Raw genomic sequence first — 24,093 nt, 5'->3', positions numbered from 1 at the left:
GACTGGTTCTCCAGCAAGGGAGCCTGCTGGCGCAGGTCCACACCCCAGCCGCTCAGAGCCCTGGAGCTGTGCTACTGGGTCAGCTCCTTGACGGTATGCGGCCCCTGCAGGCAAGGAAGTGCATGTCACGTTGTGAACATTGCTGCCCCGTCTTTGCCATCTGCTCTGCCCCATCTTCAAATAGCATTCATCTCGCCATTACCTAATACATTATTAGTGGCCCCCTTTTATCTGCCCTCTTTCACTCAGAATAATGTTGCAATACATCCATTGTAGTTTTGTGTTTAGAAACTTTTCTGATTATAACATTGGGAGGGCTGTGGGAGCAGCACCATGATAGAGCTATTATCTGGTTGTACATGAGGCCCTTGGTTGGATCTTCGGCACCATAAAAAAAAAAAAGTCACGAAAGGAAAGTTTAGAAGATGCAGCCCTCCTAACTCCTATGAAGAAATATGATTTCACATTTTCGTGTCCAGCAAGGGGCTCCAGCGCTTGGCTTTAGAGTGGCGCGTGTCTCGGCAAGTGTGGTGAAATCTGGTTATGCCACCTCAAGCTTCATGTTGTAAACAGTCCTGCCTGCTCGTGGAATTATTAACTAATATAAGGCTGGGTAGGGTATACTTTATAAAGCCAGGGCTCTTGGTTTGAAATGAACTTGGCGGGTGGGCACCTCCCTATTCTCTCTCAAGCACAAACCCTGCAGGCACAGACCCCAGCTGGCCCTCCTATGATCTGGTCTGCCACACCCAGAATGGGCAGGGGGCCACGTGGGCTTAAATACAACGGGTAAGAACTTTGGTGCGTAGCAAGCTGCATTTCCTGCAGGCACAAGTCTCAGTCGGTGGCAACCCCTCAAAACCAGGATGTATATGGTTCCCATCGTGGTAAGCCAAACAGGAGGAGCAGGCAACAGACAGCCACCCATTTCAGGTAGCTGGGGACTCAGGGAGAGGAACTTGGCTAAGGACGTTTGGGAACAACTTCCACAGTATTTGGCCAAAATCCCAAACAAGACAAGGCTGTCTCGCTGGTTTGTCTATCTGACACTCGTTCAGAGGCCTCCTGTTACAGGATGCTAGATACAGCAACAGGCGCTGGAGGAGCTCTCCCTCGGTGCCCAGAGCATCGAGTTCAGGATGCACTGAACATAAACTACCAACACTACACCCGTATTGCTTAGACAGCGACGATGCTGGCTTTTCTGGAAATGCCTGGCAGGCACCAAGTGGGGCAGATTATATGCATTTCTTAAACCTGCTGTGTTTGGCAAATGTGTTTTAAACATAACTATGGCTCTACTGGTATACCGATGTGCAGGTCCCCACACGTCTAACATATTGTCCTGAGACAGAGACCCAGACAAACGAAGCTGTCTCCAATACACTCATTTGCCTGGTGAGGCGTTAGAGGCAGTGTGGCCAAGGTTTTGGTACAGGGGGCCTTTCTGCTTGTCCAAGCCGAAGACCTGGGCCTTGATGTGCACAGGAGAACAAAGGACACCATAACACCAGGGAAAATACTTTATTTACTATTTCTCAAGTTTTCAGCATTTTTGTAACATGCTCAGTTCAAGTGTAAATGACGGAACCGAAAGCACAGTTCTTTGAAAAGCCTTCATCAGTTACTAGTGCATCACAGCCTACTGACAATCCCATAGAATTGGAAATTTTAAAGTTACGTTTATTTAATTTGTTGTGTAAGTACATGTGTGTGTAGGGGGAATACATGCATTTCATGGCACATGTGTGGAGTCGGTGCTCTCCTTCCACCATGTGGCTCCCAGGGATTGAACTCGGTTGTCAGGCTAGGCAGCATGTGCCTGAGCCTGCTGAGTCCTATCGCTGGTCTTCCTGAAGAATTTTAAATCTTAAAAATAATAGTGTATTGCAGACCTTCAGAATTTAGTTATTTGTACCCATAAATCTCTCTGAACAGAGGTTAACTATGTCAGGAACCCACAAAGCCTGGAAGGCCGCTGTGTTTTCCAGGTTTCTGTTAAGTCAGTTTGGTTACATACACTCTCAAAGATGCCCCAGTTGTCCCTTTTACAGACCTGCGTAGACAGGACACTAGATGTCACCTCACACAGTGAGGGTTGGCTTTGGGGAGACTGGCCTCCTGCCCCAATTCGCCATCACCTCTGTGAGATCCATCCACCGTCAACAGTCCATCTCACTGTAGGGCACACAAGCTGCTTCCTAAGTCAGGAGCATGTCCCATCACAGAAGCCACCCCAACAGCATATCCAGGACACGCTTTCTGCGTATAGGCATTTGGCCAGTTCCCCATTCTGAAGTGGGCCCAGCATATCTGCTCCATGGCCATGCTGTAGGCCGGGCAGCAAGGCACGCTTGTGACACCAAGTCTTGGCAAGTGTGAGGTAGGGTCGGCACAGTGATGTTCAAAGCTTAACACCAGATGAGCAGACGGTATCCAGGCCCTCCATGCCTGTGTGCAGGGGGGTCTTGAGCAGATAAACACCAGAAAAGCAGACAGTGACACAGTGCAGTCCCATGGTGCAGACAAATGAGGTGGAGGCTTTGTGGGTAGACGCTTTCAGATGATGTTTGTTTTGCTTCCAAATGCATATGGCTATCCAAGGGCTGGACACTGGGCACTGAAGACATTATAGACAGGTGAAGGGAACCAGTGCATTGATTTGTAAATCTAATTCATTACTCAAAAAGAAGTATTTCTCATGGAAAAATGTCCTTTTAAATATAATAAAATATATTAAAAAAATAAGAAACTTCTCAGGAGGCAGCATCCAGGCCTAATAATCATAACCCTATTAGAAGTAAAACAGGCCTGGCAGCTTGTAAACAGTGTGAAATGGGCCTGCTGGACTCCATCCTGGGCCATCCCTGTGCAAACTGCAACAATGTCTTCTAGAGAAAATAAAAACAGAGTATCTAGTAAATCTAGAGATTTGATAATTCAGAACTATCAATCTTGAATACCAAGATTAAAAGCAGTAGGCTCCCTGGAAAGGCTGTCTTCATCAGGGCTCGCTTCTGACAGCCTGGACTGGCGAGAAGACACACCGTTCCAAGGACACGGGTGCTATTTTGAGGCATAATTACAACGTGATTCCACGGCCTTGCAAACCGTTGGCGCTCACCTTCACAGCGTGAACTGAACTGCATGCTCTCAGCCCTGCCAACAGGTTCTAAGCTGCTCTGTAAAGACATGCATGCAGGCGGCTCCTAAAGCAACAGCTCTGACGACACGTCCCTAACTTCCTGAGGAGTTTCTTGGTTCCTACGCGGCAGCCGCGACAGCCTTTAAGCGGAGTAAGGATTTGTTTCATGAATGGACGAGGAAGACTTCTGAAGTCAGCAACAAGTGCACACAGCAACCAACCCGGTGTCTCATTCTGGATCCGGCTCATCTTACCCTCCATCTAGCTGGCTTTGCTTAGCAAGGGCGGCGCTTCCCACCCGTGACTACTGGTCGCGCATATTCTACAAAGTCATCTATGAGGACAGGCCAGGCTCCTGAAGGAAAACAGATTTTTTAAAATAAGTCTTAGAGCAGTATTTTATGTGAAAAATATTCTTCCCCCAATTCTATCACCTAAAGAACCAAACAATCTGAAGCTTACACAGCCTGCGTCTGATCAAACGACTCAGTTCTGCTGTTCCATGAAATAGGGTCAGAGAGCGGTGGGGGTGACGGTCTTGAGACCATACTCCCACTGCCTGGGCCTACAAGGTGGCCTCTCAGGCCTCAGCCAGTTTATGGGCAGTCAGAACCCGCTGACTGGGAATGGGAATAAACACACCCACTGCTTCCTAGGGGCCAAGGAGCATTCCCCTTCGCCATGGGCGTTCCTTCTCTGCCTCCTCACCAGACTCCCCAGCCTACCAGGGGCAGGGCACCCGGGTTCACATGGATCCTCTGGCAGCACTGGCCGCCTCGCACGCTAGCTGTTTTTACCAGGGACAGTTATGGTTCCCGAGAACCAAGCTGTCTACAGTCAGCTATCCCTTCCTTTACACAAGAAGCATCCATTAGGCGTGTGGTATGAGTTGGGCACTGTACTAAGTGTAGAGGACACAGAAGGGAGGGACAGGACATGAGCTGGGTGCTGTCAGCTACAGGGTAACATGCCACAAGGCATGAGGAGTAAGGGAAGACCAGCTGCCCAGGGCCAGGCCTTGCTCAGGGAGCAGTGCTACTCTATGGGAGGACTTCACTGTTTCTAGTGTGGGGTTCCCTGGCATTAGGGGGAAGATGCAGACTTATGGTAACATCTCCATCATCCTAACCAGGTTTTATGTCGTTCTAGAAGCTGACAAGGAAGTCAGTCATTATCTATCCCCATGGGTGGGTGACCCTTCTGGGTTGGTGTCTGTCCCTCACTCTGGAGGTAGTCCATTAGCATCCACAGGTGTGAGCATCTCTGGTAACCCTGTGAAGTCAGTCCTACAACTTCTAGTACCTTCTTCATCATAGTTAGACAAATCATCCGCAATCATGTTTCCAAAATCTAGGAGGAGGTTCCAAGTGTCCCTGGGAATTGATCGTTTGTGGTGCTCCTAATATAGAAGAGAAAAACATCCACCAGGTTAAGGTTCAATCAGTTGGGGCACACTGCCTTAGCAAGGGGTCCTCCTCAGCGTGATGAGGGGCACGGATTCACAACTATCACAACTAAAAGTAATAGTCCCTCAGAGCAACTGGATGTGCTGTGTTCCGAAGTCCAAATAAAGAGTACTGATGTACTTTAAGATATTAAAATTACATATTCCTGTCTGGTCAGATAGAAGGCCAGTCCTTCCCACTCCCCTAAGCCTGTTCAGAAACGACGCAGGAAGACGAGGAGTCCCATTTCTACTTATCTTATTTCCTCATGTTTGTATTTCTATATATCAAGTATTTCTCTAATGGGATAATTATCTAAAAATATCTTTGTTACTCAATAGTCCAGGTATATCACAAACATGGAGACTAATATGATGACTGTACCACAGAAAGGCAAGTTCTGAGGCAAAGCCGGGCTTCCGTGGCTCCTGTATCCACCAGCTCTCGCCTCACCTACAAAAGAACCCGTTCCCTTGAACTTAACACTAACACGCCAGCTTTTACATGCCGATACATGCACGTAGCATAAAGAGCTTCTATACTTGCTGTGTGCAAATACTATCATTAAATTTTTTCCCATTTATTTCTACACATGTGCATAGGTCAGAGGACATTTTTGGGGGGGGGGAGCTGGGGGTCAGTTCTCTCCTTCCACTGTTTAGGTTCTAGGATCAAACTCCGGTCACGGGACTTGGTGGCTGCCACACTTATCAGCTGAGCCATCTTGCCTGGCCTTGTCTTGTACCTTTATTTTTTTTTTTGAAGCCTGTTTATTTATTAACTTTATTCTTCATATAGTATATTATGACATCAACTGCTGGACTGTCAGTGGTTTTTACAGTTTGTTCCCCCGCCAGCTGACACGGCGATCTAACTCCGCTGCTCTGTCCTCTCCTCTACTGGGGAAATACTCTCATCTTTATCAGTCTTCCCATCGGTGGTGCTGCGTGTGTTCTAGCACTCTGCGGACTCCATGATGTGCTAGCACCTGCTTACTTCTGCACGCATGGCTGTGGAGGCCTCTGGGCAATGTCCTATAATTTGGGTGTAACCAGGAGATGAGAACCTGGTGACATAGGCCAGTAATCCTAGATACTTAGTAGGTTAGACTGGAAGATCCCAAGTTCAGGGCTCCTTGACCTCAGCAAGACCATGCCTCAAACACGAAGGGAACCGGGGATGGAGTTCACTTGTAGAACACCTGTCTAGCATGCAGGAGGCTGCAGGCTCCATCCCAAGTATGAGTAAAGGAAGAACTGACATTGCTTTGTCAACACTGAACATTTTATAAGTAACATGACATAGGATGGGATGAGCCCTTGACATGAACGTTCCCAGGCCACTAAGACAGGGCTTGGTCTCCCCAGGCCACGCTCGCGACTGCTTTCACTAAAGAAACTGAGGCACGTAGAAGCAATATGCCCAAGGTTACAATCTTGCCCATGGCTGAGCAAGGTGCATGCCAGCTGGGGTCACAGATGGAGAAGAGGAGGGGTGTGCCCAGTCTGGCCACAGGGTGTGCTGTGGGAAGTGTGACCTTCTTTGATGGATGTGACAGTGTGGAAGGTCTGGGTATCTCTGCTGTCCCCAGGACCATCTTTTGTGGCTCCAGGACATTCTTCTCACTTCCGATAGCTCACAACTAACCTGGCTGTCCCACAATACAGGGTCCAGCACAGCCACAATGTCGTCCTCACTGTACCCTACAAAAGCCTCCTGTTCATCTTGTGTGTGGGCAGAACAGATTACAGACATATACGATGGCTAGGGCACCTCTAGACAAGACCTGGTCCACACTCTAGAGTCCAGAGCAGTATGCAGCGAGTGTGAGCTGACATCAGCTATAAGCTGACTGACAACATTCTAGAAAAAGTAGCTGTGTAGAGAAGAGCCTTGGAGCAGCTCCCACCTGTAGCTCTCCACTGCTGTGCTGCGGCATTCGGCAAGCGGTTAATCTGTGCAGCTGGCCTGATGTCTGAGTGCTTATATAATCATATTTTTTTAAAATATTTATTTATTTATTATGTATACAATATTCTGTCTGTGTGTATGCGTGCAGGCCAGAAGAGGGCACCAGACATCATTACAGATGGTTGTGAGCCACCATGTGGTTGCTGGGAATTGAACTCAGGACCTTTGGAAGAGCAGGCAATGCTCTTAACCACTGAGCCATCTCTCCAGCCCCTGTATAATCATATTTTAATCAGATGCCTGCATTCAGTCTTAGCATTTTATTTATCTATTTGGTTACTTACTTATTTTGAGACACAATCTCACTATGTAGCCCAGGCTGGCCAGGAGCCCACTATGTAGATCAGGCTTGAACTCACAAGAGATCCACCTGACTTACCTTCCTGAGTTCTGGGAATAAAGTGTGTACTCCTGGGCCCTGGCCCAGGCCTTAGCATTTTAAATAAGAGAAACTTCTCGATTGGGCACACAAGGCAAGAAACAGTCACTTACCAGCAGAAATGTGTTCCAAAGATCTAAAAATTTAAACCTTCCAGACAATACCAACTTCCAATATGCAACAGCCATTTCTAAATCTGTCAGAGAGAAATGGGAGTGGGGGAGAAAGAGGGAGGAAGGGAAGGAGAGGGAGGGAGGGACAGAAGGGGAGAGAGAGAGAGATTGATTAATAAATCAGTCTTCTGTTCTATGGGATAAAAACAATTATTGGCAGCCTTACCCAATCTCTACAGTGTTTCTGGAAACGCCATGTAATCTAACTCTATGACTCTGAGGAAGTTCCTTAGGCAGCACGTGTGTATTATTTGGACATGCAAGCAGCTGCCCCCAGTTAACCAGTTCTGGAGACTTGTATTCCCCGTGTATCAGACTTAACCACCTGATCCAGTCTGTTACTACTATTAGCATACATCATTTATTCAGAGTGCAAGCCACTGCCATTTCCAAGGGAAAAGCTGAAAATTAAAGGACCCATTTAGAAGGGAGGGATCGGTTTTCTCCAGCAGACTTGCCTCATGGTTGTGTACACCTCGACAGATTGAGCTGTCTCAGAACTACCTGATCCACAAGCAAACTGGACAGCCTAAGGACCCTGAATTTCTCACTGCACAGTTAAGACAGATTTCTGCATATAGAGAAAACTATTCACTACTACACAGTTAGTAAAAAATTTAGGTTATTTATCAATCAAAGCCTATTTCCTCTTCCTCAACCAGAAGAAGGTGATACTTCACCATTCTGAAGCAAATCTACACTGTAAGGTTTATCTTAAAGCTCTGTATTTCATGGAACCCGAGGGCTGGGTTTCAGAAGGCTCTGGGACAGACTCTCCAGAGTTTTTTGGGAATAGCTGTCTACTCCCTGCTCGCTGCAAACGTGAGCTTTTAGTACCTTCTTCTTACATGCTAGAAGCAGCAGGCCTATCTCTAAGCCCATTTTAATCCTGATGAATACTACTCACCAGAGGCAATAAAAAGACAGCTATGCTGACATAATCTCCGAATTACATTTCTGCATGTATGTCAGATAGAGATATGCGAGAGGCAGATCCACAACTATATTAAGGACACAGATTAGTATAAATACGAAATCCACAAAGAAGCACTTTTCAGGACTTTCTCCTGAATCTGGTTTGATCCCACCTGGAGGAAAAGTATTGATGTCACTGCTCCAATTTGAGCCTTCCAGGGCTGACCATTACTAACACTAATGAGCTAGAGACTAATGGCTAGTGACCAACGGTGAATAGGACGGTCATTCGGTTATTCCCTGTGGGCTTACAGGGTATGCTGCAGGTCTGATCCGTCCTAAGCACCCTGGAGTCACCATGGAAAGGAGCGAGTTAGAGAGGTCCAATCATGGCGTGTGGAGGGCTTGCTAGGCCTTACCTATGGGACCCGCAGTGTAAGGCTAAGACGATTAGTCTTGTCCTGCTTCTAAGTCTACATCCTTATCCCTTAGGAAGGACATTAAGTGAGATCTAGAGTCAACTCATCTTAATGATGTAAAGCGCTCACACTGGGAAATGGAGGCGAACCTGAGGAGGAAAGGAAAATAAAGTTTTATGGCATACTTTAGAATCTAGTTGCGTCTGGGTTAGCGTTGGTCCTAGAACCCTTCTTATAAATAAAGTACCTCACATGGATGTTCACGAGTTACATGGCCTTAAAGTGAAAGTACACATTTCCAACATTTAATATTCCTCTGCAAAAAATGTCAGGCTATCCAAGTGAGCTTGGGCCGTTTGCAGAATAACTACAAAATTCTCAAGCAGCAGACCTTGAGACTGAAATCAGGGGCCATAGTTACTCTGTAATGAGAATGTTTGGCATCATTTTTTTTTCAATGTAAATAGTCCATTTTGTGATTAAGAAAATGCTAGTAGGCACTGGGCGGTGGTGGCGCACACCTTTAATCACCTTTAATCCCAGCACTCAGGAGGTAGAGGCAGGCGGATCTCTGTGAGTTCGAGGCCAGCCTGGTCTACAAGAGCAAGTTCCAGCACAGGCTCCAAAACTACAGAGAAACCCTGCCTTGAAAAACAAAAACAAACAAAAAACCAAAACAAAACATAGAAGAAAAAAGAAAATGCTAGAAGGCAAGGCTAGTTAGAATCACACATGCAATGTTCCGCTTGACAAAGCAGCCTCTGTCCACAGGAAGAAAATAGCTAGTTAGAAAATAGCTAGTTAGTATGAAACCTTATTTCCTCAAAGTCAAGGTTCTCAGAGCTCACCGACTTCAGATGGCAGCAGCATGAACTCACCTAAGTTTCCGCATCACAACAAAGCACCACGCTGAGGTGCAGCTCAGCAGCCGAGTACTCACCCTAGTGTGTGTGAGGCTCTGTGTACAAACACAGGAGCAAGCACATGTGTGCTCCTGCATGCGTGTGTGCACACACACAAACATACCCAAAAAAAGCCTAATTACCTCTTTGTGTTGCCAGAAGGCTTTTCTGCATCTCACCTGCTCCCACTGCACGAGTTTCTCTACACCCTTAGCTCCCACAGCCACTTAGGAAATAACCACTCTGAGGCTTACTATCAGCTACATCTGTTTCACCAATGTCTTTCTTACTGGCTAGTTCTAACTACTGAATTAACCCATTTCTATACATCTGTGTATTGCCACTGGCTTACCAGTGAGGCACGTTACTCCTTCCTTCGGCAGCTATGTGGTGTCTCCTCGACTCCGCCCACTCTCTATATCTTTGTTTGAACTTCCCACCTAGCTTTACTGTTAAGCCATTGGCTGAAACAGCTTTATTCATCAACCAAGAAAAGCAACACATATACAGAAGGACATCCCACATCATCCTAGCTGAGATTAACTGTCTGCTGAGTACAAAATGAAGAGCCGTTGCACAAGCAACAGTGGTAGAACAGGTGCACCAGGCAGGCTTCCGCCCGTCTGCGTCACAGCCCTTTCTAACTCCCTATGTAGAGTTCAGTCCGCTCTGTTACTGCCTCTGTGCCAATTTTATCTTCTAAACATTCCTTCTAACACGTAAGAGGTTTCACAAAAATACACAAGGCCTTTTACAAAGTCCAGGCAAGTCATTGTAGGTTGATACGGATTCTTCTTAGGAGGAAACAAGCCAGAAATAAGCCAGTACTCAGATGCAGAACTAAATAAGACCCCCAATAAATCAAAACCTCAGACTGAGATCTTCAGCTATGCTTCCCAGATGTGCACATCTGCAGTGAAGCACAGGTGGGACTGTACAGCTCTGGTAGGAGTGGTGATGCAGTGTGGGACAGGGCAGGGCCGGCAGAGCCACCATGCGGAGGACAAGCCCCCAACATTCAGACTGTCAGCGGACTGGTAGCAACAGAGATAACAGGAAACACAAAGTAGTTCGCATTTTAAATTTAAAATATTTAAATTTGGAAGCCAAGAGACATTCTCAAGTGATATTTCCAGTTACATGAGAACTAAGTGGAACAGAGAACCTAAGAGACAGCACCGCCACGGCTGTCTGTCCGTCTGCTGGAATTCCGCTGATTCTGTGCACATACAACAGGACTCAGATGGGCACCTTGCAATCCTGGAGTACATACTCACCTAAACCCTTCTGCCCAGGGTTCTTGGCGAAGGTGAAGGTGAACTGGTAAAAGTCTTTAAACTTGGCCGAGTCCTTAAGCTCTTGCTCCAGTCTGGGAAGAAGAGCTTTCAGCTTATCTGTGCTGTCACACCTGCGACGACAGAGAAGCTTGTTACCGCCACCCGCCTGTCCAGCGGTCCTCATCTCCCGGGCTCCCTTGCGATGCTGTAAAGATCAAGTAGCTGTCGAGCTGCGGCAGCACTGAGGCCTCTCTGGCTGTGCACGCTGAACGCGTGAAAGGACTGCATGTGCTGTTTGTCTGCTTGGTTTTTGAGACGGGGTTTCTCTGTGGAGCCCAGTCCTGGAACTCACTCTGTAGACCAGACTCACTTCAAACTCAAAGATCCGCCTGCCTCTTCCTCCTGAGTGCTGGGATTCTACCTGGTGGTATGGGCTGTTAAGTCAGGAAAAACAAAATTGTGTCCTGTCCACAGCGAGGCCAAGTGAGGTGGCTCAGGGACAAGATGCAGAGTCCACGTTTATTCACTGACCATGAAACTGGGAGCCCCTGTCAGCCTAGGCCATTGCCACCAATGCACTGCAATGGGAGGGAAAGAAGCCTCATTGCTTAAGCATTTAACATTAACTGTAGCAAGTTCAGTCTGAAACAGCCGGGTGTTAAAAAACCATTTTCATTTTGGTGTTTGAAACCAGCCTGTCTATGTAGTCCTGGCTGTCCTGGAACTCACTGGGCAAATCAGGCTGGTTTTGAACCCACAGAGATCCACCTGCCTCTGCCTTGCCAGTGCTGCAATTAAAGGGGTGCACCACCTTGCCCAGGCTGTATTGTTTTAAAGATTAGTTTTCCTCTAAAAAGACAATCACCTTTAAAACCAGCAATCAGCCTGGGCTGGGGTGTGGCTCTGCAGTAGAGGACTTGCCTACTATAAGTCGGCCCTGGACTCCATCCCCAGCTCTGTAAAACAAAACAGATAAAAAGCCCCCAGACATAAAACAATCCCAAAACACCTCAGTAAAAATATTAATTGTTCTTTAAGGCATAAATGTGGAGCAGTGAAACGAATTGGTCTCTTTTGCTTCAACTGTCCAACAGGGAACAGAGTAAGAACGGTACTCAACCACTTATGCAAGGTGTGCTTTAATCTAAGGAAGACAAACTGGAGGAAGTCCTACAGCTCCCAGACTACCCACTATTCCAAACCCTTATGGGATGTGCACTCAGGACAAATGCAGTCGACTCCCGTTGGTGGCCACATGCCCCAGGCACCACCTCCAGGTAGCACAGCTGAGCGGCAGGCACCCAGGTCCACAGAGGCTGAGCACTTCCCCTCTGCAGAGGCGGCGCCCACTCTCTTGTTCTAGCTCTACCACTCTGACAGCATTGCTATACCCTGGAGCTCGACAAAAACGTGAACTCACGCTGTTTCGTGCCTGGTCTTTTGGCCTACATCATGTGTGAAGTTCATCCTGTGGTGTGTGCAGATACAACTCAGTCATTGCCTTTGTCATAGGACTCATATGTATGTAATTTATAGAACATACTGACAGTGATTTTCTTATCACAAGAAATGCTGTTAGCATTTCTACACATGCAGCCTGAGCACACGTGAACACACCTCTCTCCGGGCATGTCACTGGGAAAAGCAGAGTCAGTTGTTGGGGACAACTTTACAGGCTTTCAGTTGCAATGAGCCACGGAATCATTAATTAATCAGCCTCATTTCACAAAGTCAACCCCTCAGAGTCAGGGACTCTGTATTGGCGATTAGGCCAAGATGCAAGGCATATTGGAATTACTGCCTTGTGAATAAAGGGGCTGTTTCTTGAGATAGATTTCTCTGTAGTTTATCCCTATCCGTTACAAATTTAGGACTTACCCCCACAGTTCAGCACTATTTGATCATTTACTGGGCATGATTTCCCCTATGCATTTGGGGTTTACTGATTACATCCCCTAGCTATGTGTGAAGACAGTCTCAGTCAAGAAACCTGCTTCCACTACCAGGTCCCTGTTTCTTTCTTCAGTGTAAACATGGAGATCTGCCTTCCTGCAATTATATTTATTGTCAGTGTGCTGGGTCCAGGAAAAAGCATTCCATTTAAGACATTCCCAGATATCAAAGGACATAGCTGTTGATTCATAGCTTCTCAGAGAGAAAAAATAAGCAGGCCCTGGTCACCTGACTTCTAACCTCGCATTAAAAGAGCCCTAACTCCTCACCTCATCCCCATCTCAGTCTACTGATAATCTGAGTTCAGGAGATTTACTGCCTGTCTTTAATCATCAACCCACAGCCCGGAGGAGGACAAACCTCCACTGGCGCCTCTGATAGGCATCAAACCTCAGATCTGATCATTTAGAGGTTTGAGTCTCCTCGTTTCCACGGCTTAGAGTAAATGGTGTAAACTTCAGATCTAAAAGTCCCTTAAAGCTTGCAACATTTGGGAAAAGTGCTAATGGACCAAGGGCCATAAACTGCCCTGGTCTGTGTACTGGAGTTGCCCGGTTACTCTCTGTGCCTGCAAGATTTTGAGGGTCTTTATAGCTGGGTAAGAACAAGAAGAGTTAGCAGAAGCTGTAGCAGAAGTGTCCCAGAAATCAGCAGCTAGGAAAACGGAGAGGAAAAAGAATGTAGCAGAGAATTGGAATGGAAATTAGAACTGAGACAGAGAATTGGAGCTAAGAAATGATACAGTTAGGACAGAGGAATTAGAAGAGACATCCTGAGGAAGAATCGTGTGTGTTAGTTTGTCTCCCCTCAGATCCCCTTAGTCATTTTTCCTTCGCTGGCTGTAGCTTTAGCTGAACCTTGAAGGGTCGGAGGGGCGGGTACCCCAAAGAACCCTGTTTTTCAGCAACTCAAAACAACTGACTCTGAAGTATCAACAGTGAATGAGAGAGTCAGAAATGTCAGCAAGGGGAACAAGTTGGCCTTTATACAACCTCACAAAGCAGTTCATAAGTTTAGCAATTAAAAGGTTATTTTTGTTGGGCATTTTCATTTATTCTGTATCACATCTGCTAAATGAGCAACATCTAAAGTCATTAATCCTAACTCTGTTAGGCAGAATAAAGAAACAAAAACCAAAATGGTATTATTTTATTGGCATTTAATACAACCACATAAGAAATTATATATTTAGTACAAAAATGAGTGGTTAAAAATTTTACCCTGCTATTATTCACTGTTAACTCAAATTGGAAGAATATTTGTTTTAAAAATTTAGACTTTATTTTTAGTAATTTAAATTATGCATGTGTGCATGAGCACACAATTGTGTATATATGCATGCATGTACGCAGATACCAGAAGAGGCCAAAGGGGTCAGATCCCCTAGAGCTTGAGTTACAAGCCGTGGATGTGAACCAGCTGACAGGGGTGCTGGGAACTGAACTATGGCCTCTGCCAGTAGTGCAAGTTCTTAACCACTGAGCCATCTCCTCCCCAATGGAAGGAAAAATTTTAAATTTAAAGAATAAAAAGATTTAATATGAGTAAAGATAGTAGAAGAAAACCTGAGTCTGAAAGGAAACTGAAGGCTTATAATACACAAAGAAAGTGCACGTATATGAAATTAGGATTTGTAAGTGGTTGAAAAATGATCTAAGTAACTTTCCTTCTGAAAAGTTTAAAATGAGAAATTTACTTACCCCAGCTCTGTCATGCCATCCACAAATTCCTTTTTGCTAAATTCACATTGAGTGGCAGCCCTGAACTTCCATGCTACGACCAAAACGCTAATACTGGCAGGGTCCAGGTTCAAATCGTCACAGAACTGCTGGATCCCATCAACTCCGATTTTGTTTTCATCCTGTGGGTCTGTTGTTAAAATTAGGGGGGGGGGGGAAACATCATACTACATTGAAAAGCAATCCTAAAATAGCTTGTTAGAATCATACTATATCATACAGTTCTATCAAGTATTTCAGTCACACCAGTCAGTGAACAACCATTTTCTATTAAGTATGAAATAAATACAGAGTTAAAAATCTATCCAGAAAACAGTTCATCCTTAACATCTAGAAAGAAGACTGAAACTCTTGTAAAGAGATGTCATCACTAAGAATTAATTTAAGGGCTGAGCACAATCTCAGGCAGGAATGCTTGCATGGTGTGCTTGAGGCCCTGGGTTCTAACATCAATACAGGAAAACTAAAACCAAAGCCAAAACTCTGTTTAACTTCCAGCCGAGGACAAAGCTATGTAGTGGAGGCTTGCTCCACGTGGGCACACATGCTGTGGGCTTATCTCAGTTCAGACTCTGGAGAACGGAGGGAAGGGAAAGAAGAGGGCTCACAATTCTGCCAAGGCAAAGGCGATTGGTTTTCTTTTTAAGTAATTTCATTTGCTAGCTTCAATGTGTTGGGAGCTATAGATCCTTGGCCCCTTGACTTTCTTTGCCTGCAGCTGCTCTGAGCACAAGACCCTGATGGCAGGCTGATGAAGCCTACTGCTGAAAGATCCCGAGAGCTGGGCATGGCTAAGGATCCCTATCTAAGTTGCCTCTGAGCACAATAAAGGGGGATTGGCATTCTTGTAACAAGGATGACCCGTGTCCATGCCTGTGTCTCTCTGTGTTTCTAAGTCTCCAGTTCCCGGCTCGAGTGCTAGTCCTGTAGTGGCATGGGCGCTACAGGGCAGTATGGGACCATTCGGAGTGTCGGTTCCTCTGGAACTGGAATTACAAAGGATTGTGAATTACCACATAGATACTGGGAACCAAATCCCAGTCCTCTGTAATTCAGCAAGTGCTCTAGCTGCTGAGCCGTTCCTCCAACCCCACCATCTTACCTCTTACATAGGATCTCTGAGCCTGAGCCTGCAGTGTGATGCTTTGGCTATATTCGCTGGCTAGTGAGCCCCTGGGACCCAGCTGTGTCTACTCTCCTGGGAGTGGAGTTACCGGCATGTGTCTCCACACTCAGCTTTTATGTGTGTGCTGGGGATCTGAACTCAGGTCCTCATGCTTGGACAGTAAGTCCTTGGCTCACTGACCCAGCTCTCCAGCCCTACCTCCACTCTAAATGATACCCCTGCTGTCTTTTATGATAGGGTTGTGTTGTGGATCCCAGGCTTGCCTTGAATTTGCAGCAATTCTCTTGCCTCAGCTTCCCAAGTCCTGGGATATACCATGGTGACCAACAGCAAAGAAAAATTGATGACACAAATGAAATTAATAAAACCAGACATCTTTCTAATTGTATTATACGTGGAGTAACCCTCTCCATGCTTATGGGACAAAAGGCCTATTAACAACCAAACAAAACCAATAAAAACCCCTGCCTCAGCCTTAACAGAGAGCATTTTGGGAAAATGCATTCACAGGTACAGCACGGCTGAAACAGTAGCCTGCAAAGCCCTGCTGGACATCCTCAGCATGCACAGAACAGGGACTGAGGGGTGAGGTGAAGGCTAGCGACTCCTTCCCTCATCTCCAGCCTCTCTGCTAAGAAGAGTGGACCTTAGAACTACAAGGAGGAGGCGTCTGGGTCTTTGCTGCTCGTCCACCAGCACCACCCGTGTGCCCGTCCACCAGCATCATCCGTGTGCCCCAGCATCACCCGTGTGCCCGTCCACCAGCATCACCCGTGTGCCCGTCCACCAGCATCATCCGTGTGCCCGTCCACCAGCATCACCCGTGTGCCCGTCCACCAGCATCACCCGTGTGCTTGTCCACTACCATCATCCGAGATGCGCACTACAGCGTTTGGTTGGCTTTGCTGCCATTGTACCCCTTACCTTTGTACCTGCCATAGAGCTGCTCCAGTTTCTTCTGGTCCACCGCGCTCTTCATAGACTCTCGGTGGAACGCCTCTGGGTTTTGGAAGAAACTGTCTGTAGCCTCATCTAGTTTCCACTCATTCTGTGTCAGGCAGTAGATGGCAGTTTTCTCGCTAGCTTGTGTGCATGCCATGAACTGGCGGACTTTGTCCTTCTGAGTTGATTTAAGTTTATGCTTTGGGATGAAAACAAAAAGGTGGGAAAGCCAATGAATCCATGGTTGCTCAGCCTTGATTCTTTGTTTTTGTTTTGTTTTTTTGAGACAGGGTTTTACTGTGTAGCTCTGGCTGTCCTGAAACTTACTTTGTAGTCCAGCCTGGCCTCAAACTCACAGAGATCCGCCTGCTACTGTCTCCTGTGCGCTGGGACTAAAGGCGTGCACCATCACCACATGGCATACGTCTATTTTTACATTTTACACCTACATTTTAACTGGATTTATTTTTCTTGTTGGACCCAACTTTCAGAATAGCAGGGACCAAAACCTTGCTCTTCATCAGTTAAAAGACTGCATAGTCTTCTGAAAATGGAAATGAAAGCAACTCTACAGTAATAAATATATAAAAGTTTAACGAAAAGTCGATGAAAATCAACCTTTTATAGACAATATACTATAAGCCAGGAGTGGAGATGCACATGAGTAGTCCCAGAACTTGGGAGCCAGAGACAGGAGGACTATGAATGAGTTCAAGGCCAGCCTCTATGCAATGAGCTCTAAGGTAGCCAGGGGCTATACTGGGAGTCCTGTCTATAAAAAGTAAATAAATAAATAAATAAGCAAGCGAGCCAAGTATGGTGGTGCATACTTTTAATTGCAGCACATGGGAAGCAGAGGCAGGAGGATATTCAGAGGCCAGTCTGGTCTACACAGAAAGTTCCAGGCCAGCCAGGGCTACAAAGTGAGTCTGTCTTAAAAAAGAAAAAAAAAAAAAAAACAACAAACAAAAAAGAAAAGCATGTTCCCTTTGTATAAAATACATTAAAACATTAGCACAATATCTCAGTAATACGCATCTGGTACCCTGCCAACAACACAGGGACCTGTTGTCATCCCAGGGCCCCCCCTGCAGAGTCAGGAGCTTCCATTAAGTTCGGGCTCCAGTGAATACTGAGGAAACAGACAGTTTGGAAGCACTATTGTTTTAAGGCTTTTCTTAGTTTAGGAGCAGAATGGTGCTGATGGAAACGCACAAATAACTAAGCGCTACCCTGGAGGAAATTACAAAGGGCCACAAGGGAGCACACAAACTGTGAGGTGAGAAGTGGGACAGAGGCTGTGGGGAGGCAGGAATAGCACTGCCGAAGAACGGCGCTATATATAGTCCGCAGCGAAAGAGTGCATGCTTGCTGACCAGCGCAGCCACGCCTCTAAGGTAACTCAAGGAAAGCAACACCAGAAGTGATGAGCTCATTTCTAGAAATCAAAACAGACTCCATAATAAACAGTTTCTTTCTTTATTCAGTAGAACTGGGGATCAAACCCGGGATCTCATGCACACTAGGAAAGTGCCAAGCTACAGTGGTCTGTCACCAGTCCTGAGGATTCTTTTTTTTTTTTTTTTTTAAAAAAAAGAAGCTTTAAACAATAATAAGGGAACAATTTTTACTTAAGAGGACTGCACTTTTCTTGTTCAAATAAAGATGAGAATTTATAGTAGTAACAGAATAAATTTTAACTTACAGAAATACATAATGAATAGCAAGGTGCTGATGAAGAAATAAAGGAGGGGAGGCAGGAAAGGGATTAAAACAAAGACATGCATACCATGTACAAGAGCTGAAAATGGGCTGGAAAGCAGGATCCAAGCCGCTAGCTGCCACAGCAAAGAAGAAAACGGGAGTAGGTTAGGAAAATCTGGTGCCCATAAAAGCCAGAAGAGGGTGACAGATCCCCTGCAATTGGAGTTAAAGACAGTTGTGAGCCGCCACATGGGTGCTAAAAACCAAACTCGGGTCCTCTTAACTGCTGAGCCATTTCTCCAGCCCCAATAATAAATGTTTTTAAAAACCAATAATCCACAGCTAAATCTAAAAAGTGTTTGCTTTGCACTAAAAACCAGGTGGTGGTGGCGCATGCCTTTAATCCCATCACTTGTGAGGCAGAGGCAATAGGATCTCTGTGAGTTCTAGGCCAGCCGGGTCTACAGAGTGAGTTCCAGGACAGCCAGAGCTTCACAGAGAACATCTGTCTTGAAAAACCAAAAATCAAACAAACAAAAACAAACAAGCACAAAAAAACAGCTAAGAGAACTCAGGTCCAATGGGAAGAAAGGTGAATTGGTAATAATTTTCTTAAGAAAAATGGTTTATAAACTAAAAATTTACAGAGAAATAAAAGAGCTCCAAGTCCATCCATGTAAGCAGATGAGAAATCCATGCCAAGGTCTACTTAGGCAAGTGACTTTAGATAAAGTTTAGCATGTCCCGGGAACCAAAGTCCTAGAGGACATTTTCTATGTCTCATTATTTTATTGTTTAAAATGCACAGATTTTTATTTTTTTATATTTATTTATTTATTTATTTATTATAAAATATTCTGTCTGTGTGTATGTCTACACGCCAGAAGAGGGCACCAGACCTCATTACAGATGGTTGTGAGCCACCATGTGGTTGCCGGGAATTGAACTCAGAACCTTTGAAAGAGCAGGCAATGCTCTTAACCTCTGAGCCATCTCTCCAGCCCTGCACAGACTTTTTTTAGTGCAAGTTGTTTACAATTACTTAGTGTGTGTGTGTGTGTGTGTGTATGTGAGTGTGTAGGTCAGAAAACAACTTGTATTGTTGGTTTTACTTATTAACCATCTGGATTCCAGGATTCCAGGGATTGAACTCAGGTCACTGGGCTTGGTGGCAATTACTCTTAACGGCAGAGCCATCACTTCAGCCTGGACTGGTAAGTGTTAATTAACCCTTTTGCTCAATTAGATTACAATAAAACATTTCATTTTAAGAAAACCATCTCAAGAAGAGTTGGATGGAGCTCCTTCAGGGACAACCTTTTGGGTGAGTTCTCTGCCCAATGTTTTCAATGGCGCATCTGCCTCACTCTTCACAAGTTTCCAAACTACATTTACAGTAGCCCACTGAGAAAGTGCCTGAAGTCACTGACCAGTGTTTCCATAGTCTCCCAGAGCTCAGCACAGTGCCTCACACACAACCGCAGCTGCTCAGAATCATTTCAGCAAGGGATAATCGATCAGACATACAGAACGCAGGACAAGTGGACCTTTAGAACAGCGGAGGCTGGCATGGAACAGGACAGGGGACCTGAACAGTGGAAGCGGGAATGAAAAAGCTTCAAACGCTTTAAGTGTTACCTCGTGTACAATAAGGCACAATTTAGGCACACGGGTGCTTCCATATAAGATTTAAAAAAAAAAATCTGTAAAATGTCCTTCCGGAGGCACCTCCTCTTAGGCTCACAGGACAACCATTTGATCACATAAATTTGTGGTCCACTTTAGGTTGACTGTGCTTTTGCAGGTCCAGGCCTGGAGAGTGGGTCCTTAAATCCAACCGCTTCCAGATTTTCAGCCTCCCAGTTAAGAGCACAGGCATGAGGGGCTTGGGCGCTGGCTCTGCTAGCCGCTGGTCAGGAGAGTCTTTCGGCTGCTCTTCTCAATTATTTCTTGGTTTCTGGGTTCGTACCTTCTAGTTTTCCAGCCTCACCCTTCTCAGTATCCATTCCATCCCCTCTTGCCTCCCTAAGAGGTTCTCCCAAAGAACCATGGGCTTTCCTTTGCACAAACTCCAAGACAAGCAGACATCGCTCTAGAAACAGAGACAAAACTTGTCTCCCTGGGTTCCCATCCGCCCGCAGCCTCTCAGAGCATGGCTACCCCAAATCCAAGGAAAGGGGTTGTCAGGTGCCCCTCCCGCGATCTACGCCTGTGCACAGATCTTCTAGGCTAACCCTTCTCTAGCTCGGCGTCCTGACCGTCTCTCCCATCTCCAGGATCCCCAGCCTGATCTTGGCTTTGGAAAAGAGCGAGCAATTGGTGACATCCATTCCCGGCGCCAGCTGCGCGGATCGCAAACCATCCTCACCCTGCAGAGTCAGGCGCGCCTGCACCACCTCCCCGGGACTGCCTCCTTCCATCTCTTCCAGAAACCTCCGCGGACCAAGAGCTGGCAGACCTCGGCCAGCTCCGCCCCCGTCGGCGTCACTGCCCACTTCGACGCGGGTCGGCTCCGCCCATCAGGCAGGTGTCACCCGTCGCACTCACGGCCCCGTCCCGCCCTCTGGCCAGGGCAGCACTGGGCCGATCAGGAGCCTTTGCCCTCCCAGAGACCCAACCGGGCTCCCCACACCTACAGGCAGAGCCATGCCTCTCCAAGTCAACCGTGTCCCTCCCTCAGCGCCCCGACGGGGACACCCGGCCTCCTTCGCCCAATGATCCCGAAGCCAGCACAGAGCGGTGACCTCCGCGCCCGCCGCTGGCCGCACCTGCCAAAGCGCAAACGCTGCCACCTACCATGCTCCCCAACGCTACCGAAGCGGCTTCAATTTTCTGCGCAAGCGCACGCCGCTTTCCTCTGCGCGGGCGACCGTCGCCGCGGCTAGCAGCAGGTTTTCTGCGCAGGCGCATTATACTGACGCTCACTTTGGCCGGCGGGGCGCTCAGTCTGCGGTTCTCCGCGTGCAGTGTAGACAGGCGCCCTTCCTGCCTGACGCTCGGCGTTTTGGGCAAACCGTGACCTCTCTTTCGGAGGCTATTGCTGTTTTCTGGCCCTTAGGTTACGCACTCACTGGAAGGAGACAAGCTGTAGAAACTACTATTCCCGGCATGCACCGCGCCGTGCAAAGGCCGACGGAGCTGTCCACCGGCAGCTTGCTTAAAGGGGCCGCGACTACTTTTCAGCAGCACGTCAGAAGAGCCTGAAGTATAAAGAGGGCGGTGCCGTTCTCCGTGTCCTGGTCCCACGCCCACGAAAGGGATGTGGGCAGGCCCACGTCTGTCCTGCTGGCTGCGCCAGGAAGCTCCCAATCGGAGACAGTGATGCTGAGGTCTCAGGTCCAGGGAGCGGCCTCCTCCATTGGGGTGAGCTCTGCGATTGCTGGACTCCTGTCCTGAGACTGGTTACACCGGGGTCCCTTTCCGGGGAACTCAATCCTGGGGACTCCTACCCGGGGATCCTTCACGGTTTGTCTCTTCCAAAGGAGGAGTTCTTCTTCGGGGGCTGCCTTTGTCTCCTTTCCTGTGGGGGGCTCGTTCCCGGGAAGTTACCCTTCCAGTGATTTCTTTTCAGGGGGTGGTGAGGGGCTCCCCTTCTCAAGACTTCACCTAGACTCGAGGATTCAGCTCCCCGAGGTACTGAGACAACCTATTTTTAAAGGTATACCTGGAAACGGACCCCCCAAGATTGTCTTGAGGGAGGGTGCGGTGCAGGAAGTGCGGTGTCCCATAACACTTGGAAGCTAATACAGCCTGAGAGGTGTAGTCAACAAGCAACCAAGGTTTACACATTACTCAGGGAGTCCTAGTTCTTAGTTTGGGTGTAGGATTTGAGTGTGTGTGTGTGTGTGTGTGTGTGTGTGTGTGTGTGTGTGTGTGTGTGTAACCAATCAAGTCTGTTGAAAGTGACTTGGAAGGTCCCTCTAGCACAGTAGGTTTAACCTCTGGCTCCAGCCTTTTGCCAACTCTTAAAAGGAGGGTAGGACCGCATAGATCCTAGTGCCTTCGTTTTCAGCATCTAGCTCGGCTATGTGGGGCACAGGGTAGATTTGCTTACACGGAGAAATATTTGCTGCCGACGAAAGGGCCTCGTTCTTCACAGTCTCTGTCTCCTCCTTGGCTTCCCTAACAAGAGAAAGAACAGACACAGGCAGCTGACTAGCGAGTGGGCTCTGTCTCCTTTCTTTGTGGACTTGAGTTGGAACCTCCTGAACAAAGTAGCTATTTGAACCTTTTGTACACCACCAAGAAGCTATGGTTCATAACATCTTATTCCTCTTCCATATTATGTTTTGTTCTTTTTCCAAAGTAGTTTCAAGGATTGGTCGATGAGTGAAATGCTTCTCTTCCCTGCCTAATAATTTAACACAGTACTATTTTCACTTTTTAAAATTTCTTTTAAAAGGAAGACAAACTATCTTTTTCATTATATATGCCAATCCCAGTTCCCACTCCCTCCCCTCCTCCCATTCCCTCCACCTGCCCTTCCCCCATCCACTCCTCAGAGAGGGTAAGGCACGTTGCTTTGGGGACGGTCCAGTGCCCTCCCTACTGTATCTAGGCTGAGCAAGGTATCCATCCAAAGAGAATAGGTTCCCCAAAAGCGAGTACATGCAGTAGGGATAAATCCTGGTGTCACTGCCAGGGCCCCACTGTCTGCCCCAGCTATGCAACTGTCAACCACATTCAGAGGGACCAGTTTGGACCTATGCTGAGCCCTTCCCTGTCCAGCTGGAGTTGGTGAGCTCCCATTAGCTCAGCTAGACTGTTTCAGTGGGTGAACCCATCATGGTCTTGACCTCTTTGCTCATATTCTCACTCCTCCCACTCTTCAACTGAACTTTGAGAGCTCATTCCAGTGCTCTGATGCAGGTCTCTGCCTCTGTTTCCATCAGTTGCTGGATGTAGGTTCTATGGTGACATTTAAGATATTCATCAGTCTGACTACAGGGCAAGGCCAGTTGGGACCCCCTCTCCTCTATTGCTTAGGGTTTTAGCTGTGGTCATCCTTATGGATTCCTGGGAATTTCTCTAGTGCCAGGCTTCTTGCTAGCTCTATAATGGCTCCCTCAATCAAAATATCTCTTTCCTTGTTCTCATCTCTGTCCTTCCTCCATCTGACTATCCCGTTCCCCCAAGTTCTCCTCCCCACTTTTTCTCCCCTCATCTTCTCTTTCCAGCCTCCCTATTCCCCCAACCCCATGCTCCCATTTTTGTCAGGTGATCTTGTTTATTTCGACTTTCCAGGTAGATCTATGTATATTTTTCTTAGGGTTCACCTTGTTACATAGCTTCTCTAGAATCAGGAACTATAGGTCACTTTATTGAACTATAGGCTTCTTTGTTTACAGCCAGTGTCCACTTATGAGTGAGTTCACACCGTATTCCTCTTTTTGGGTCTGGGCTACCTCACTCCGGATGTTGTTTTCTAGTTCCATCCATTAGCGTGCAGATTTCAAGATGTCATTGTTTTGACCAATGAGTAGTACTCTACTGCTCACACAATGCTTTCAAACTCTCCTCAGGGCTCACGAGAATTATCCTGTCATTTACTTCCTCTTTCTTGTTTTCTAATTCTTGTAGTTCTTAGGTATGAATTCGTAGACTTTGTCTTTGCCAACTATCTGCTGTATGTATATGAGTGCCCCTTTCAAGTGTCCTTTAGAATTTAAAATAAATTTTGCTGTTGGTAGAGTACACTTTTAATCCCGGCACTTGGGAGGCAGAGACAGCTCTGTGAGCTTGAGGTCAGCCAGGGCTACATAGTGAGACTGTCTCAAAAAAATAAGTAAACAGATAAATAATAAATAGAGTTGAGCACATGTCCTTGTGGCACGATTGAGCATTCCTTTGAATATATACCCCAAAGTGGTATTACTGGGTCTTGAGGAAGGTTGTTTCCTAGTATTCTGAGAAATCGCCACACTGACATCCAAAGGGGTTGCACCAGCTTGCACTTCCACCAGCAATGCAGGAGTGTTCCCTTTTCCTCACAACCTCTCCAGC

At 46.8% G+C, this 24,093-nt stretch overlaps 2 protein-coding genes across 8 annotated transcripts in view; one reads left to right on the top strand and one right to left on the bottom strand.

Moving 5' to 3' along the window:
* Positions 1 to 1,514: 1,514 nt before the first annotated feature.
* On the bottom strand, positions 1,515 to 21,127 carry Dcun1d2 (defective in cullin neddylation 1 domain containing 2). 3 transcript variants are annotated; one of them, XM_050136723.1, is made up of 8 exons: positions 20,887 to 20,949; positions 18,176 to 18,224; positions 16,369 to 16,585; positions 14,280 to 14,448; positions 10,627 to 10,757; positions 7,054 to 7,136; positions 4,448 to 4,544; positions 1,515 to 3,500 (listed from the first exon to the last, which is right to left on the bottom strand). In XM_050136723.1, exons 2-8 carry the CDS (start codon positions 18,176 to 18,178, stop codon positions 3,421 to 3,423), a joined length of 780 nt encoding a protein of 259 aa, XP_049992680.1. In that variant the 5' UTR covers positions 18,179 to 18,224; positions 20,887 to 20,949; the 3' UTR covers positions 1,515 to 3,420. The 3 variants fall into 3 exon arrangements, with proteins under 3 accessions (XP_049992680.1, XP_049992679.1, XP_049992681.1); XM_050136722.1 differs by lacking the exon at positions 18,176 to 18,224 and having other exon boundaries at positions 20,887 to 21,127; XM_050136724.1 differs by lacking the exons at positions 18,176 to 18,224; positions 20,887 to 20,949 and adding an exon at positions 20,459 to 20,513.
* Positions 21,128 to 21,287: 160 nt separating this feature from the next.
* Positions 21,288 to 24,093, top strand: part of Tmco3 (transmembrane and coiled-coil domains 3) — a 34,954-nt gene continuing 32,148 nt past the window's right edge. Inside the window, exon 1 of one of the 5 annotated variants that reach the window (XM_050136720.1) lies at positions 21,288 to 21,453. The gene's annotated coding sequence lies outside the window, so the exon portion shown is untranslated. Of the gene's footprint in view, positions 21,556 to 24,093 lie in introns of all 5 variants that reach the window. The other 4 variants (XM_050136715.1, XM_050136719.1, XM_050136717.1 and 1 more) reach the window with 4 other exon arrangements.

This window comes from Alexandromys fortis, unplaced genomic scaffold, assembly GCF_014885135.2.
Source record: "Alexandromys fortis isolate MF-2015 unplaced genomic scaffold, M_Fortis_MF-2015_v1.1 scaffold_3, whole genome shotgun sequence".
Classification (NCBI taxonomy): Eukaryota; Metazoa; Chordata; class Mammalia; order Rodentia; family Cricetidae; genus Alexandromys; species Alexandromys fortis.
The sequence above is the reverse complement of the archived record's forward strand: the minus strand, read 5'-3'. Positions and strand labels throughout refer to the sequence as shown.